The sequence below is a fragment of the Clytia hemisphaerica genome, unplaced genomic scaffold (assembly GCF_902728285.1).
Source record: "Clytia hemisphaerica strain Z4C2 unplaced genomic scaffold, Clytia hemisphaerica genome assembly, whole genome shotgun sequence".
NCBI lineage: Eukaryota > Metazoa > Cnidaria > Hydrozoa > Leptothecata > Clytiidae > Clytia > Clytia hemisphaerica.
In genome coordinates this window covers 24,394-37,702 of record NW_027104472.1, presented here as the reverse complement: position 1 = coordinate 37,702, position 13,309 = coordinate 24,394, and the positions used below count along the sequence as shown (strand labels likewise).

General features: G+C 34.6%; 1 protein-coding gene across 1 annotated transcript; it reads right to left on the bottom strand.

Annotated features, from left to right (window-relative positions):
- Positions 1-9,606: 9,606 nt before the first annotated feature.
- LOC136821355 (uncharacterized) lies at positions 9,607-12,419 on the bottom strand. Its single transcript, XM_067077592.1, has 4 exons — positions 12,181-12,419; positions 10,918-11,040; positions 9,939-10,113; positions 9,607-9,678 (listed from the first exon to the last, which is right to left on the bottom strand). The coding sequence occupies exons 1-4, from the start codon at positions 12,417-12,419 to the stop codon at positions 9,607-9,609; spliced, it is 609 nt and encodes a 202-aa protein (XP_066933693.1).
- Positions 12,420-13,309: the final 890 nt, after the last annotated feature.

Genomic DNA, 13,309 nt, shown 5'->3' with positions numbered 1-13,309 from the left:
GCCTGATTTCAGTACATGATTCTTTTCAGTACATGGTTTCAGTACATGATTTTTTCCTACGTCACTGCAGTAATCAAATTTTTATTGCACTCATTTGTGAATTGAGATATAAATTGAATAAAGACAGCGACAATAAAAAACAGTTCTTGAATTCCCAAGCCATTTAGGATGATTACAAATGAGTGCAATAAAAATTTGATTACTGCAGTGACGTAGGAAAAAATCATGTACTGAAATCAGGCCACCGGGGCACTGAGACAGGGGTGTATAAAAAGACAAAGAGAAACACTCTCAGTTTTTTAAAATTTCAATGACACTATCTCTCTGCAAGTATCAAATTTTTTTGTTTGAGCATCTCTTTTTTGCCCACCCTGTATATTTTACGGAAATTTCAAAACCTTTGTTCATATAAGTCGTTTTGAATGTTTTGTTCAGGTTATGAATTTCGACGATCAGCCAAGTGAGAGTGAGTTCAAAGAACTAGAACAGCTTTCTATTGATTTGATCAATCGAAACACTAACCGTGGGACTCTCAATGACCAGTTATCACAAGATTACATTTCACACATGATGCAAAGATCCCGTAACTTTGATTTTACGGACAAAAAATGCTGGATGGATCTTGATTATTTTCGCTTTTCGAGGAAACTGCAACCCTTCACTCTAGAGAAAGGGGAATTTCAAATGTTAAAGTCTACGTATTCGACCCTTTACCCTACAGATTACAACAATCTTGTAATTCCACAAACGGCATGGAAAACAACAGAATTGGTTTATGGCGAAAATTTGCTTGGATCAATTAAATCAAGAAGCCATAAATCCAGTTACATCTCTGCTTTCTGGCCGTCTGACGATGGATCAATTCAATCACCTGGTGAAATGTATTTCAAACCAGTGCCTGGTCAGATTTTATATTTTATCAAGCACAATATTTTCTTTCAAGAAGTAGATTATGCACACGTATTTGCAAAAATTTGTTGGTTTCTTGATAGTGATCAACACGATTTATTTGGTAAGCCAGTTGAAGTATGGGACAATGTTCTCACGAAACCTAACGGGGCTTCCTCATTTATGCCCGTTCAGCGCACATTTGCCAAATTCGTACATTTCAAATTTGAAAGAAATTGCCAAAAATTGATTGCAGTTGTTCCCCGAGCTTGTTGCTTGCGTTTATGAACAACTTTGGTTTTAAAAGAACTTATATAATATTTGTTTATCCGCATCTTTCTGTCAAAATTTTCCTTCAGAGTTCCGATTTCCCTATTTAACAAGCTGTAAAAGCGATTTGTAAACAAAATAATATGTCTCAAGGTCGGTCGGTTTCCACTGTGAGATGGTGTGTGAGATAAACTTGAGCTGTTATTTTCTCTCTATTCAATTTCCAACAAAGGTAACAAAGATATTTGCCGTAGAATTGGCCAGGTGAGTGGCGGTGCCTTTTTAACCTTTCCTTGTCACGCGTTATCTCACAGTTTTTTTTTAAATTCGTTTCAAACCAAGAACACACTATCACACATTGTCACAGTGTGATAAAAGCTCCTGAAATAGGCAAACGTTAGCACACAGTGGAAATCGACCTTCAGTAGAAAAATTCTATCATTTTCATTTTAAATAGATTGAAAGTTTGCTATTGTAACGTTTTGTTAACCTTAGATTTTGTACAGGTCGTTTTCACCCAAAGGGTACTATCCTTGTCGACCCACCAGGTTGCCCCGCTCCGAAAAAATTGAGCCTACCCGGAACATTTTGAAAAGGTAACTCTAAATGGTACTGCCAAAGTTTTCTCAAAACTCCCTACTTTTTTACAAAATTTTCCAAAAAGGTACCCTACGTTAGACTAATTTTTCTATTTTGGTGATTTTGCGACCCTACCCGGGTGACCAGCGGAGCATTCCCGCACCCCTTTTTTCCCAACTACCCCGACCCTTTGAGATCCTTCCACCCGGAAGAATTTACTTAACTTTATGTCCCCGCTGAAAATGAATAAACCAATCCTATGGGAGGTCGTCAGTAGTCCGACACTTTCTATTCCGACAGTAAAAATATCCGACGTTGAATTTGACGAATGCGTCAGTATTCCGACAACAATTTTGTCCGACAACAAGTCAAAAAAAAACATATAAAAAACGAAATATGAATCGCGGAAGAGGAGGCACATCTTTTATTTAAAAATCCAAAGTCCCGATTTTGAGGTTAGGACCCTAAACCCGACTTTTCTTAAATTTTGGGAAGCTTGTTAGGATTAGGCTTTTAAGAGTCAAGAAATTGGATTTGGCTGTTTTAACGACCCTTCTTTAGTGATTTACAACCCTGATTGGCCCTTTATTTCTAATTATGTCAAAATGCCGCCAAAATGAAATTTTATTAAAATATTTTCTCAGTGAAAAACCCTTATTCAACATTCGACACTCTAAAACCTTTCGTTTTCGGACAAAAGTGACGTCGGAAAAAAAGACTTCCAAATTGTAAATTTATTTTATAGATTCGAACTATTTTACTGTCGGACTAGAAAGTGTCGGACTAGTGACATGCACCCCAATCCTATATCATATCAAATCCTGCACATACTATTTTTCCATCCCTACAGCACTTTATGGAATGAAAACAATAAAATTCAAATGCCTAGCGTGAAAACAAATGGAGATATCAATCCCCATCAAGTTTCAGTGCTTTATTTCTAAAACTTTAAGAAAATTCTCTCTAATGGCTTGGTTGCAGGGATGGATGGTGAGGGAAACTGTCCCCATTAGGTTTTTTAGGGGGCGCCGAAGTGGAAGGGGCATCAAAAGGTGCCTCGGAAAAGTAAATTTTGTGCCCCTTTCCCTTTTTTCACCCCATAAAAAGGCAGTTATTAGCCTAATTTTACTAAAACATTTTCTATTTAAGGGGGAGCAAAATAAGAGATTTTTTCAATTTTGCCTCTCTAGTATTGGCCAAGAATCACGCTACTGAAAAGCTCCAAAATATCCTCAGAGTCAGTTTTAAAATCGATTTTTGTCCCGGGCATCATCATAACTCGTACCTCTCAAACCTCTAGCAACCCTCTGATGAGCCGTCTTCTGTTTCCAGGAAACAAGACTTTTTCGGACTAGAGATACTTCATATATCATTTCACCGTATACCTTTTTTTTAACTTTTCGCATATTTTCGTTTTCAGAAAAATATTTCTTTTCGCATATTCTCAAAAGTACATATTTACGGAAATCGGAAATAAGTTTTTTTTAACTTTTCGCATATTTTCGTTTTCAGAAAAGTATTTCTTTTCGCATATTCTCGATAGTACATATTTACGGAAATCGGAAATACGTTTCTTTTAACTTTTCGCATATTTACGCTTTCAGAAAAGTATTTCTTTTCGCATATTCTCGATAGTACATATTTTCCGAAATCGGTAACACGTTTTTATGACATTTTCGCACATTTTCCTTTTTGCGAAAATTTCAAAGTTTCGTGTTTCACGAAAACATCATAAAAACGGATGGGTCGTTTTGCGTAAATTTAAAATAACCAAAATCGGAAAACGATATTTTATATTTTCTATATTCGGTCTCCGAAAAAATTAAATTTTCGGAATTCAGATTTCCGCCAGAAACACATTTCATGCAGTGTGCCCACGTTGGGCGAAGAGCTCTGAAAATGGTTTTTTCAAAAGGGGAACAGAACTGTTTGAATTTTAATGATAGACAACATTCAGCTTCAATTTTAATATTATACATGTCTTTGGGAAAATATAATTTATTAATATGACATAAATGGAAATAAATATTTTTACAAGAATCTTTATCTCCTTACTATATTACATATGAAGGCGTATAATTTCCATTTTTATGAATATTTACTATGGACATTAAAATAAATAATCTATGAATTAAAGGAACTACCGAAGATTCAAATTTCAATTATTCGGAAAAAGTCTCAAATATGTCTCTATTGCTACACAAACTTATACGTGCACAGAGGAAAGGCGAAGGGAAAATAAAGGTAAAGAGAGAGTTCCTAATGTTAACAAAAATTCAATCCCTTAAACATACACCAAAAAGAGAAACTTTGGCGTACAATGAGCCCTCCCTCCCAGCAGCACCCCTCATCATGCAAATTGTTTTCTCTATAACGCATTACGAAAATCGCTAAAATTTGTCATCACGCAAAAAATAGCCAAAATCACGCATCATCCCTCAAATGTTTGCATTACATCTTTTCTTTTTATAAGCATACTTAGATTTCAGAAAAATATTGCAAATATATAAAGTTCTCGTTCGAATTTTTCAGAACTATTTTGCAAAATCGACGGCCTAATGGTCTTTTCAATACAAAGTCTCATAATAACGCTACGTCTATACTCCCTGAGCAATTCATATACTTGTATGTATTTTTTCTAATTTTTCCTTTTATTTTCTGTATCAATTCAATTTTGCTTATTCATTTATAGTGTCTTATGTGTATGTAGTGAAGGGATGCGTTGCATTTTTTTGAAATTTACCTTATATAATTTTTAAATCTATATAACTGTTTTTAACTGTTTTTATTCTTTTAGACCTGATGATGGATAAATATATCCGAAATATATCGTAAAAATAAATATTGATTGTTGTTGGTACCAGTTTATCACAACATTTAAAGATTCTCCGAATTTCATAAAAGTCTCTGGAAATCTATCAAAACACTTTACAATTTGTTTTCGCAAGAAAGATCTTTCAGCTCCCTGATTGAGCATGCGCTTGAAAAGTTCTGAAATTCTGGGCAGAACATCTTCAAAAAGAAGAGTGTGGAGCAATGCGTAAGACCTCAGAATATATAGAACTGTAAAAGATGATTGATGGTAAATTACTATCTTTATGTGGCATTCTCACGATGAAAAAGGGAAAGGTGTCTCTCTTGTCAAACAATTTGTAGCGAAAGATGTTATTTTCAATGCTTATATCTAGATCCAAAAACGTTGCATGTGTTCCATGATGTTCAACTTTCAACTGTAGCTCTTCCGGATATATATCATTATAATATGAGAAAAAATCATCTCTATCATTAATAGCGCAAAGGTCATATAAGTATATAATATATATAAGTTTTTTTGAAAATATATACTATCAACAATCTTTTCACTTTTAAAAACATTGACAAAACAGCAACAAGTTAACAAAATATCATAAGAAATTTCTTCTTGTCATTGTTTTGATGCTGGAGTTTTTAATTAATTCAACATGACATCGTGATCTGCAAAAGGTCTATCCTCAAGAGTATATACAGCAAACACATAAATAATGGAAAACTTTAAAGAGAAAATTGCCAGCACTTTTCAAAATTTGAATCAATGCTGCAATGAATTTAATTAATACTTGACACTAACCAATCTGCCATTACATGGGCCTCGTCTATTGCAACACCAATGCAGTGTTCTTGGAAAAAATATCGAAAATATTGAAAATCTCGAAATATTGGAGTTGTAACAAAAGCGCATATCCCGAAGAGAAGAAGGTTTAACGCACGGTGCGAGGGAGATATGACATAGCCTAGCCCATGCTTTGAATTGAATATCTTGTAACCTTTTTGCTTTCTTTCTTTAAAAAAAACGTTTCTCCGATTAAACCAACCAAATGCATTGGATTGAGACAGGGTTATAAAAAAAAATTTACAATACTGTGGTAAAGTAGAGGAAACGTTTTTTTAATGAAGAGCGCGTGTATAAACTCACCTTTTTTAGGAAAGATCAAAGATCAAACGAATTAACTTGATCATCAAACAAAGAAATAGATCAAATAAATAAAAGCACCAGTTGCCATTCAGCTGGTGAAAGGCTTTTATAAGAACATGCCAAAAGTAATGAAGCCAGTGATTCCTTATTTATCTTATTCACTGTTCATAAACGTACAAAAGTGAGTTTGTGTTTTAATAAATTTTTCGCGCCAGAACTTTTCTATGACGTCCAGGCATTTTCTAGAGGTTTTTTCTTTCTTCATTTTAAAAACGAGTGAGGCATGCGGCGAACATTTTCTTTCTCTCGCTATCAATTTTTGGTTTTTCTACACAGAAGATATACGTTATTTTAATCATTCTGATTATGATAAATTATTTTTTTTATTTTTTTTTTTCGTTATTGTTATATGATGTTTGTAGCTAGCATTATGAACACTTATTCGTGCATAATTAGAATGATTAACATAAGTCGACATAAATCATGCATCGTTGGATTGCCCATCGTGAATTACACGAACCGCTTTAAATTTCTAAAAGCAAAATTCTCGATTTTTTGGGATCGTCGATTCACGAAATTAAATCCACACGAAATCTTTTGAACCACCATTTTTACCAAAATAAGCCTACGATTTAAAAGAAATCTTTCCTGATACTATCGTCTAACATTTTGAGGCTTTCAACGAGTTTTTAAGTGTTTACCTTTTTTGGTTTGGTCTTCTTTTGCATCTGCCATGTCTTATCTGAACTTTTCTGACGTTAACTTTGACTTTTCTAGAAAATAAAGTTTAAATATTACTCATCAAATTTTATTCCTTAAATAAAAAAAAAACGATTTTGAGCTTTCGGAACATATAACCTAATGGATATTTGATTAATTTTTGCCACTGCAATAAGCGCAACGAGTGAAGAGGCATTTCCAAGTATTGGTCAGTTTTGTTAAAAATGAAGTCTTGGTTTCTTACGCATGCGTTGTACATAAAGAATCGTTTTAGCGGTAGATTTAAGATCACATGAAACTTTTATGATAGTGCGAAATTAAATATACTTTAATAAAGCTAAATAAAAAAAGGCCAAAAAATAAGAGGTTTATCCATCTAGGGTGTATTGTGAGATAGCGTTTTTCAGGGATTTCACTTTGCACAATTACCCTGAGTATCAGAAGTTGAGTTTTCAAAAAATCATATCAACCTCTGAGGACCAAGTAAATAAATTTTATTGCGCATGTGTCAATCTGATCACTGTAGAAAGAATCAAAGATGAGGAACAAATATTACCATATTAATGTCTAGCAGACTGTGTCAATATACATGTTTACTATTGACGAATTCCCCAGAAACGAAAGAATTTAGTTTTAGTTTGGGAAGGTAAAAATACGAATCAATAATGTTAGACCAGCTATAAAATCACGTGCTGCAAAGCAACTTGAAGAATAGGTATGTTTTGATTCTTTGACGTTCAGTCGATAGCAAGGAAATAGAAAATACTAAATTCTTGCTTTGAATCTTCTTTATCTACATTTTCTCATGGACAGATGCTGCATTCGACGTAGAGTAAAATTACTCACAATTTTCGCTCAGCACATCACTGAACGAAGCCATTGTTTTGTTTGCCGTTGAAAGCAAGATTTTACTGATTCTGCAATAATTTGTTTTTACTTCCGACCGTCGAGAGAAGATACTTCAAAGTTTAAGATACTTCGGACTGCCGATGCTAATTCCGACCGTCGCGTAATTGCGTTGATAGACTTTCACCTCAGAATGTTCAGACAAAAGCTTTAAAAAGAGTTATTTCCATAACAGGAACACGCATATAATTGCCCTCAGAATCTTTGATTTTACGTGTCAAACTTTGGTGAGGCAGCTGCCGTGATACACAATCTCTGTGAGGAATTTTTTCTTTCGTTTGAAGAGATGTTTTGTTTTTTTATTTTTTTGTTGTTTTGTAATATTTAATAATGTACGACAAATCTCCAGATTGCGCGCTCTGAAGTGATGGTCAGCTATAGCTCCTATGCAACTTGTTGAGCCTGCTCTTTTAACAAAGTTATGCATAAGTATTCAACTAGCTAAATTTGATACATTGTCTCTTTTACTTGCAATAGATTGATAGATGTCTTCGATGACGGAATCAACTTGTTCGTCTACAGAAAATTTTGATTTTGGTGTCAAAGTTTCGGAACAAGTTTCTGCTATCGCACTTTATTGTGTGGGGAATGTTTTTATAAGGTTTTTTTGATTGATTTTGTTCTTTTTAAAGTTAAGACGAACTTTTAGTGCACTTCCATGCTTTTGAACACGTTCAGATGAATTACTTAAATCCTCCCTCACTGTTGTTAATTTTTGCTTTCTGTTTCTGTCAAAAATAAAAATAACAATGAATTAGACATACCCCATACTTTCCAACTCATTTACTTATATAAGGTACAGCAGAAGCCACATTTCTCAAGCAACTTTGTTGTTTTTTATTTTTATTAAATTCTCTTTTACCACCAAAAACAATTTGGTATATGCAACTAAACAATATCCTCTACTTTAGGCTATAAAACAAAATTTACACCTTCGCTTTTGCTGAAAAATAAAAGCAACAGTAATATATGATATGATATAGGGCACTGAAATTTAAGAAAAACGGGATATCCGCTATGCCCTATGGAGGAGAGATCGATCTTGCCAGCGGGGCCTATCCGATGTTCGAAAGCGGTCTTGCCTCCTAGGGCCTAAGTGCGGACCCCACAATGATCGAGTGGCGAAGAAAAGAGCCAGGGACTTGGAGTTGAGATTTTAGTTCGGACCTAGATGGACAGAAGACGAGGATTTTTGTAAACAAACCACAAAATCAAAACAAGCAACAAGAAAGCTGGAAAATGTGGAGTGATGTATAGTGGTTGGAAGCTAGATTTAGTAGGGCTTGGTCCTCAAGTATTTAGGGTCGTATAAATAAAATTAATTAAACATTATCGTTATATCCATATTATAGATTATGAAATACTAGCTGTTTGCTGAACGCATTTAAAGTCCTTTGAGATGTTGGGAAGGTGGCTTAAACATGATGAAATCAAAATTAAAGGGAAGAATTCTCTTCAAAGTTTGACGTGACGGGTGACGTATCTTTTAACCATATTTTGAAAAAGATTTTTGTGGCAGAAGTGATCAGAAAACAGAAAGGGCGTCATCCCAAATAACACCATACCGGCGACCAGCGACGTCCGAGACGGCTCTGCAATTAGATTTCTTTTCTCGCTTCGCTCGCGTTATATTTGCCGTAGTTCTTGATGTTTCGGAAAACTTTGATGTCAAGATAAGCGGAGTGAAATAATAGACATGACATGCGATTCGTCGAAAAAAGGCAGCCTGGGGGAGGGGGTACTTAGGCAAGAGAAGGGTATGGGTATGTGCCGGCCTTAAGGGTGCCTTTTTTGAAACATGGCAGTTTGAAAAATCGGAAAATCAAAGTTCAGGCGTTAACAGGTCCTTTTCTTTCTCAGTCCTCTTAAGGTGGTTAAAATAACGATTACAAGCCTCTGAAAAATCAAAATATAGGTCAAATCAAGATTTAGTGTGTGGAAAGTGAAAGACAGGGCATTGTCTATTTATTGAGATCTTTTGAAAAGAATACAAATACATATTGCCGTAAAATCATATTGGACTTGGGGCTTAATAATGATATTTCTCAAGCATTGCATCTCTGTAAGTTTTATTTTGGAACTTAAAGGAGTAATTATTTTTCTGGAAAGTTTCTTACTTTTAACTAGCTTTTCATGAAAGTGAGGTGTGAATGGTGTGATTTCATCAACAAAAAGTTCTGTGATGTGGACATTCATTCTCTTTTGCATCAAACCTGAAAATTTTGGAATAAAAGTAATAATCACTGTACCACACTTGTCTAGATAAACAAACACATGAATTTACTAATAGTTTACCTTAAATTGAAATTCCACACTTCTTTTCCAGTACTGGCTTTACATTTGAATATACTGCGTACCTTATCCTGAAGAGAGTCAATGAATAATAAGAATTGAAAAATCAAGACTTCAAGATGGATTAAAGATACCACTGGTTAAAATCTAGTGCATGTGTTGTAGAAAGTTTTGTACATGAATTAAAATGATAAGTTGATTTTAATAATTGAATAAGTTCACTTATTGTCAGGCTTTACTTTTTTAATCCCTCTTAAAATTGCTCTTTTTCTGTCTGAATAATATAATAATAATGATACTGGCAAAGGCCAATCGTAAATCTCATACTCACAGCAAGTTCTGGTGCAATAGGTTCAACCACAGGTCCACTTGCCCTTGCTTGCATCGTGCCTTCCAATTCTGTAACTCTGTCCTGCAACAATTGTATAGCCTCCTTTTGTTGTTTGATCAAATTATCTTGCTCTTCGAATTTTTCTTTGTAATTATCATGATGATTCTTGATAGTGCTGTAAAAAAAATTAAAGTTGATCAGTATTATGGTACTATGATTAAAAAATTTGAACAGTATTATGATATATTCACAATAAAAACAATACACATAAAACTGAGCCATTGTTAAGGTTGTACAAAGGGATGCTACAGCAAGTAATAAAAGTGATCAAACAGAAGAACAGAAACTTAATTTTTTCAATGTGAATGAACTAAACCATCATATTAATGTAAGATTTTGTACATATTGTGTGATTACAGACCTGTCAACCTCTGAAAGTTAAAAACCTTACGACTTTAAATTTTCCTTCAAAAAACATGGAGATTCAGGTGAAAGTTCTTCGATTCCCGTTATAAAATAATTTCATCTCAGTAATTACAGCATTTCCGCTATTAATGGAAGTTTTCAAATGGTAGATAGGGCAAGTCGTTTGTATTCAAGGAAAAACCGCAAGGCTTTGACTCAATCATTTCATCTTTTGATTTCAAACTACACCATTAAACTAAAATTTCAATTAAAGTTATTCTATACCGTCAATTGGGGTTACTTTCAAAAGCAAGGGGTAACTTTCATCACTTCCAAACAGCAGACTGCTCTGGTCTGCAATTTGTAAATTTAGCTAAAATGTAACAAGTCATGACTTCTGGATTTTGTAAATTGAGGACCAGAGAAAATGTTGTAGTCTGTTGTAGTCAGGTGATGAATGTTACCCCTCACTTATGAAAGTAATCCCAATTGTTGGCACAAACTTCATAGCAAATAGAGAAAATTGTTAGACAGACGGAAAGACGAATGGTCAAAGCTTGACCAAAGAACTTACCGCAAAACTTCTGCATACTTCTTTGTTTTCTTAACTTTAGGTGTGCTTTTATTTACTCCATTGTTGATGCTGTCAGTTGACATTTGCAAAATTTCTGCGATATCAGGATCTTCCACATTGGAGCTAAAATTAAATTGAGAAGACAGTCAAAATTTTCACAATTTGAGCAGCAACCTATGACCTGCTTTTAATCGATTAAAAAAACTTAATAGGGCAACAATCAATAACATGTTCGGTTTGCGATACCCGACCGACTCATCTTCAAAACATTCCCTAATCGAACGAGTTGGAAAATTTTTTTGATAGCCAAGTACTTCTTTGAATCATCCATTCGCTACGAGTGTTTGTTTACTGAACCTACATTGAGTCCCATTTGAGATTTATTATGTACCCTTATTGAAATTTTCAAGTCGAAATTCAGCAACGCAGTATAGGGCTGATACCTAAAGGTTAACTTTTGCGCGTGCACATTTCACTGGATTTAGTTTGGCAAATCAAAGTTGGCAGCAAAAGAATAGACCTTTTTTCAAAGAGGCCACCCTGTTGAATAATTATGTAGTCCAGCAGAAAAACAATGATAAAACCATGCATAATTATTACAATATGCATGATACAGTAATTATGTATGGCTCTATCATTGTTTTTATGGCTTGACTACTTAATTATTCAACAGGACGTCCTCTTTGAAAAAAGGTCTATTTGTATATTGCTGACTTGATATATCGGGATTTACTAAAACTTAAAAACCCGAAGAAATATACGGCCAACTGACTGGATTTGGAGATGTTTTGTGATGCGACAGAACATATTTTTGATGATCGCCTTCCTGAAATTTCAGCATCGCAGTAGGACCAATACGCAGAGTACTGAAAATAAGATCCACTTTTTAAGGTTAACACCTGTGTGACCCCTGACCCACTGGATTTAAGGACATTTTTGAGACGCAAACCGAACACATTATTGAAGGTTGCCTAGAAAATTTCTCAAACAAGACGTCGTTGAATATATAATTCTGCATAATCAACGCTTGAATCAACTCCACTCACGCACATAAACATTAACAAATCAAAACAATTAACGATCAACCAATAATCAGAATTTTGAGCGAGGTTATGGGTTGACTTGTCAGAAATTGGAAGTTTTGAATATAGATATTGGAATATTAAGTCTGGATTAATGGATGGAATGTCTCAAATGCAATAAAAGTTGAGTGAACAGTTTATTACATACATGTGCTGACATATGTACTAAATTCAAACTTACATTTCTTCATTACCATTTGTCAAAGGAACCTCGTCGTTGTCAGAGTTATCGGGGTTATTGTGGACTGGCATGAGAACTTTTGCTCTTTTCTCGGTTGGGGGTGGAGTCGACAGGATCTGGGCAGCAAAAATAGCATCAGGATCTTTCGAGGCAGTTGTTTTCCTCTTAGTAATATTTCTTCTTCTTTTGAGTTGTTGTGATTTTGAAGTATAAAATTGAGTTTTAGAGATGGACGACATTTTCAGATTCTGTGACCGGCTTCGACGGAGTGCAAATTGGAAAGAACATATTATCAACTCACGCGGTCTTCCGATTTGAGAAAATTCCGTGGTTAGCTTGAAAAATAATTTATGGCTGGTTTTCAAATCATTATAACGTAGTACGTTCGTTCGCTATTTTCCCAGCTCTCCCGATTTCCCGAAATTTCCCGATATTTTCTGGTTGACTGATTCTTATCGGTTTTGAACCGCGCTTTTCTCACAACACAGTCGCCATCAGTCGCCATTGTTGGAATTCTAATCAGAGATCAGCAGCAACGTATTTAGAAGATTTAAAAAGTAAAGATGAAAGACAAAAGGAAATACTGTAATCATTGCAAATTAACTTTTTCAAGGTCTCACTATTATGCACTTGGACATAATAAAGGTTTGTGCTTGCAGAAAATAGCAAAAAAGAAAACACAAACAGTGACAACAGACAAACTGTTTACACAAAGCAAAAGTGATGATGGAATGCAGCAATTTGAAACCACATCGATCATCAATGACACTGTTTCTGTTGCAGATGTTCTGGAAAGTTTCACTGAAGAAACAGGTAATCTTTCTTCTCTAACTTTTTTTAGCAGGCCTCTCAATCACATCACAAGAATGATTGAAAGATTGAACTTCTTCACCCGGGCCCAGCGGGCGTTCACACAGGCAAATTAAAGCGTGGTTTATATTATGGTCTTTCTCACGGCGTGATGATGTTCGATGAGTTTGATTGCAATTAAATTACATTGGATCACTCCGGAGCAGTTAAGTATCGTCCGAAAGCGAATAAAATCTAAATCAATTGAACGTAATCTACATTTTTGAATACAATCGAACAATCGAAGGGCAAATCCTGGGTAAAATATTCAATTGTGATT

Excerpts from the sequence above, each read along its gene's own strand:
- LOC136821355 (XM_067077592.1), bottom strand. The coding sequence starts at position 12,419 with ATGTCGTCCATCTCTAAAACTCAATTTTATACTTCAAAATCACAACAA. Across the intron at positions 11,041-12,180 it reads ACAAATGGTAATGAAGAAAT|CTCCAATGTGGAAGATCCTG; the intron begins GTAAGTTTGAAT and ends ATTTAATTTTAG. Across the intron at positions 9,679-9,938 it reads CTATTGCACCAGAACTTGCT|GATAAGGTACGCAGTATATT; the intron begins GTGAGTATGAGA and ends GACTCTCTTCAG.